Below are 4,399 nucleotides of genomic sequence, written 5' to 3'. Positions count from 1 at the left end.
TGGCTTACAAGAAACGCTGAAACGAATACAACACAAAACGAAACATGGAATACATAGGTAACCGTTAGGCAACTCTCTTCTTCTGCTTCTGCTGACAGCCATCGCGTGCACATCGAGTAACCACAGCACAATAACCACCACAAAAAAACATTTTTAAAACATTGAAAAAAAGAAATAAATTACAAAAACGGAGACTAACCTTTGAAAAGGAAAAATTTCTGAATAAACAAAAAATTGATATTGATGAACAAAAATTGAGAGACTGGAAAATGTAAGTTAAATAACTATATAACTGCGATAAGTGGAATTAAAAACTACAAATTTAATCTGTAATTATTTAAATTTAATTTTCCTTATTACAATGAAATAAAAGACTGGATTTATTAATTTGCAAATAGTTCGTTTTAATTAAGTTGAGTTACGAGCATTTATCATATTTGTTTTAATATCGTCCCTAATGTTTCTAGAAATAGTAATAAAATTACCACTATTAGGTAAATCTATATTAGTGGTGGAAAATTCTTCTGGCTCAAGTGTAATATTAATACAAATTAATACAAAATGCATATATTGTGTAGAGCGCAGCATACGTTCAAAATTTTAACGACTTTTTCAGGCATGTAATGCAGCTCTCTTGCAGATAACAAGCATCGAAATCTCCCTTTCAATACACCAAACACGAGTTATGTTATTATTTTACGCCAAGTTTACGCTTGTCTCCTTGAATGTTACACCACATATGAACTTTATTTTTAAATCAATTTAACATGAAGGAAAAAGAAATTCGATGAGTCAGCAAAAATTAATACAATAATAACTGTATAAAAGCTGGTAAACAGGAATAAGTAGTAAATTAAAGGGGAAAACTGTTATCAGCAATTTATGAATACGAAGACAATTAAGTTTGTAAGAAAACAATGCTTTATATTGCTGACTTAAACTATTCAAAATTCAAATGAAAATTTTACAATTAGAAAATAAATTTAATATATTGCTGACTTATTTTATTGGTGTCTTCCGGGTCCTGGTGGGGGCCGATGTGACGATATAACTCACGCGTTCAATTAGTGATCGGCCTTTTGTAAACTGTTGGTTGAAATAGTGTTCATTAGAACGTTCTGGCGCATTCCTATATGGCGTTAGCAGCCAAGGTTCAAGAGGATATCCGGAGTCTCCTATAGTAATAATAACAAAATCATATACATAAGTGGTGCTGAGAGATGTTGATAATTTCTTTTAGAACAAAAATATAATGTCAGCCGACATAAGTTATTATTACAGTTATATATACTCACCAAGAATTCGTTCGCTTCTATTTCCATTTTCATAGTTCGTCCTCAAACTTTCACGTTCTCCTGAGAGGTGGGATACGTGGGAGCCATGCGACGCGCCTCCAAATCTACCATTTACTGCCCTTATCTGCATTTTGTGATCACATATCTAAAAAAAGTTTTAGGTCATTGCACTGGAATCAATACATCGTGTATATGTTTGTACGTGTATATTATTGTATTTATAAATGTTCTTACCACCATTGCATTTATGCTGTGTTTTGAAGTAAAAGGTTCTATTTGCTTCAATGGTCACGATATGCTTTGGGCACAGAGCTTTCTCGATGGCATCGCACACTTCCAAGATGCATCGGGAAACCGATTGTTGGGCTAGCCCTGAATGCCTATCCTGGCCGACCGAGTGTTGATACCCGCCCTGTGCGAGGAACTTCAATGTTGTTGACAGTTTTACAATTTCTGGAATTGATGTGGCCCTTTGAGCGACTTTTAATTGGGTTCTTATGTTATCCAAAACATATAAAAATGCGTGCTTATTGAGGCGGAAATTTTGCATGAAGCTAAAAACACAAAATGTGTAATACACTACTTACTTGCATTATTTGTTTATTTTTTAGCCTTTACGTTAAAAGAAAACTAATTGAAATTTGTATTCCATTTTTTTTTATTCTAAAACAAAAAAACCAAACCTCTTAAATTCAATAAATATTAAATTAAAAGTATTAGACATAAGTTATTATTATTTTAATCAAACTTTGGAAATTATTATAAGATTTAAAAATTCCGTTATGGAATTAGTTACGCCTAGAATGGCCTGAATGATTTCATAATGGTCCCGTCGCCTCTCCTCTTCGGCAGCATTCCTTTTGGGTATATCAGCTATCAAAGTGCAGATAAGTTTATTGCGTGCACATCGTGATAACGGCGAAGTTGAAGCATCCTTAAAGGAAAAAATTTAATAAAAAATTGCAAAAAAAGTTTATATATTTTGTAAGTATATTACAATGAAATCTCACCTAACTTTCCAAGCTAATCAATGGGTATGTAGATGGTGTCGATGGACTGTTTGTTCGGGATTTGGGGTTGTTTCTATGTGACTGCATAATTGCAGAGAACTATACGTGGGTAATATAGTATTTTGTGCGCAGCAGAATATGATCTCATAAACTCATTGTTGTTGCGCATTCAAAGGTCAAAAACTCAATTGGCGTTAAACCAAGACTTTGGGCATATTTTTTACCATCCACAGCAGCCGAAACAAATGTAGATAAAGCCTTTTCTTCGATATAATAAATAAACGAATATTCTTGTATCTATCAAAACAAACTAAAATCTTACCTCTTTCCATTTTGTAGTACTTCGTATTGGTTCTCTACAAGAATTTAGTTCATCTGCCAGCTGTTGCGATAATTCCTTCATCTGTTCCCATTTCTGGGTGTGCTTGGCAAAATGAAACATAATCCTCCAGCAGCTCATGAGTAACTCGATCGTGTTTTGGTTTACTATCAAATAAAAGTTAAATTATAAATTTTGTTAATAATTAATTGATATGTGTGAAAACTTACGGTTTAAAGAATAAATATTATATAATTTGAATAGAATGTTTCAATTTACATTGTTTTGTTCACCACACGTGTGAGGAAAAGCTTTGCGAACTAAAGCTTTTACTTTTATCAAGATTGCTATAAGATACCAAAATATTTCTTCTTCTTCTTAATTGTTGTAGTGACCGCTTACGCGATAATAGCCGAGTTAACAACAGCGCACCAGTCGTTTCTTCTTTTCGCTACGTGGCGACAATTGGATATTCCAAGCGTGGCCAGGTTCTTCTCCACCTGGTACTTCCAACGGAGTGGAGGTCTTCCTCTTCCTCTGCTCCCCCCGCCGGGTACAGCGTCGAATACTTTCAGAGCTGGAGTGTTTTCGTCCATTCGGACAACATGACCTACCCAGCGTAGCCGCTGTCTTTTAATTCTCTGAACTATGTCAATGTCGCCATATATCTCATACAGCTCATCGTACCATCGAATGCGATATTCGCCGTGGCTAACGCGCAAAGTACCAAAAATTTTTTGCAGAACTTTTCTCTCAAAAACTCGCAACATCGACTCATCAGTTGTTGTTATCGTCCAAGCCTCTGGACCATATAGCAGGACGAGAATTATGAGTGACTTATAGAGTTTGGTTTTTTCCCCGCGAGAGAACTTTGCTTCTTAATTGCCTACTCAGTCCGAAATAGCACCTGTTGGCAAGAGTTATCCTGCGTTGGATTTCTAGSCTGGCATTGTTGGTGGTGTTTACGCTGGTTCCAAGATAGACGAAATTATCTACAACTTCAAAGCTATGACTGTCAACAGTGACGTGAGTGCCAAGTCGAGAGTGCGACGACTGTTTGTTTGATGACATGACATATTTCGTCTTGCCCTCCAGTCTGGAGAAAGCAGAACTAACGGCGCGGGTGTTGAGGCCAATGATATTAATATCATCGGTATACGCCAGCAGCTGTACACTCTTATAGAAGATGGTACCTTCTCTATTTAGTTCAGCAGCTCGAATTATTTTCTCCAGAAGCAGTTGAAGAAGTCGCACGATAGGCAGTCGCCTTGTCTGAAACCTCGTTTGGTATAGAACGGCTCGGAGAGGTCCCTCCCGATTCTGACGGAGCTTTTGGTGTTGCTCAACGTCAGCTTACACAGCCGTCTAAGTTTTGCAGGGATACCAAATTCAGACATCGCGGCGTAAAGGCAGCTCCGTGCTGTCGAAAGCAGCTTTGAAATCGACGAAGAGGGGGTGAGTGTCGATTCTCTTTCACGGGTCTTTTCCAAGATTTGGCGCATGGTGARTATCTGGTCGGTTGTTGATTTTCCAGGTCTGAAGCCACACTGATAAGGTCCGATCAATTTGTTGACGGTGGACTTTAATCTTTCACACAATACGCTCAATAGAACCTTATGTGCAATGTTGAGGAGGCTTATCCCGTTGGTCTTCAGACTGACTTCTTAAAAACTAAAATTCAATCAGAAGTGCTCAATGTTCGAAGAATTGTTGAAGTTAATATTACGTAAACAATTTGTCAATTAAAGTTAACGACCCTTATACAAATAAAGTAC

The 4,399-nt window shown here is 36.7% G+C and overlaps 1 protein-coding gene across 1 annotated transcript in view; it reads left to right on the top strand.

The window, feature by feature from the left end:
- LOC108975761 overlaps positions 1-2,787 on the top strand; it is a 32,142-nt gene extending 29,355 nt beyond the window's left edge. Inside the window, exon 3 of the mRNA XM_018944470.1 lies at positions 2,645-2,787. Within this exon, the coding sequence (XP_018800015.1) occupies positions 2,645-2,749 (105 nt within the window). The 3' untranslated portion in view covers positions 2,750-2,787. The remainder of the gene's footprint in view (positions 1-2,644) is intronic.
- The last annotated feature ends 1,612 nt before the right edge of the window (positions 2,788-4,399 follow it).

This window comes from Bactrocera latifrons, unplaced genomic scaffold, assembly GCF_001853355.1.
Source record: "Bactrocera latifrons isolate USDA-ARS-PBARC rearing strain unplaced genomic scaffold, ASM185335v1 scaffold_698, whole genome shotgun sequence".
Classification (NCBI taxonomy): Eukaryota; Metazoa; Arthropoda; class Insecta; order Diptera; family Tephritidae; genus Bactrocera; species Bactrocera latifrons.
Note: the sequence above shows the minus strand (reverse complement) of the source record. Positions and strands in the feature narration are given on the sequence as shown.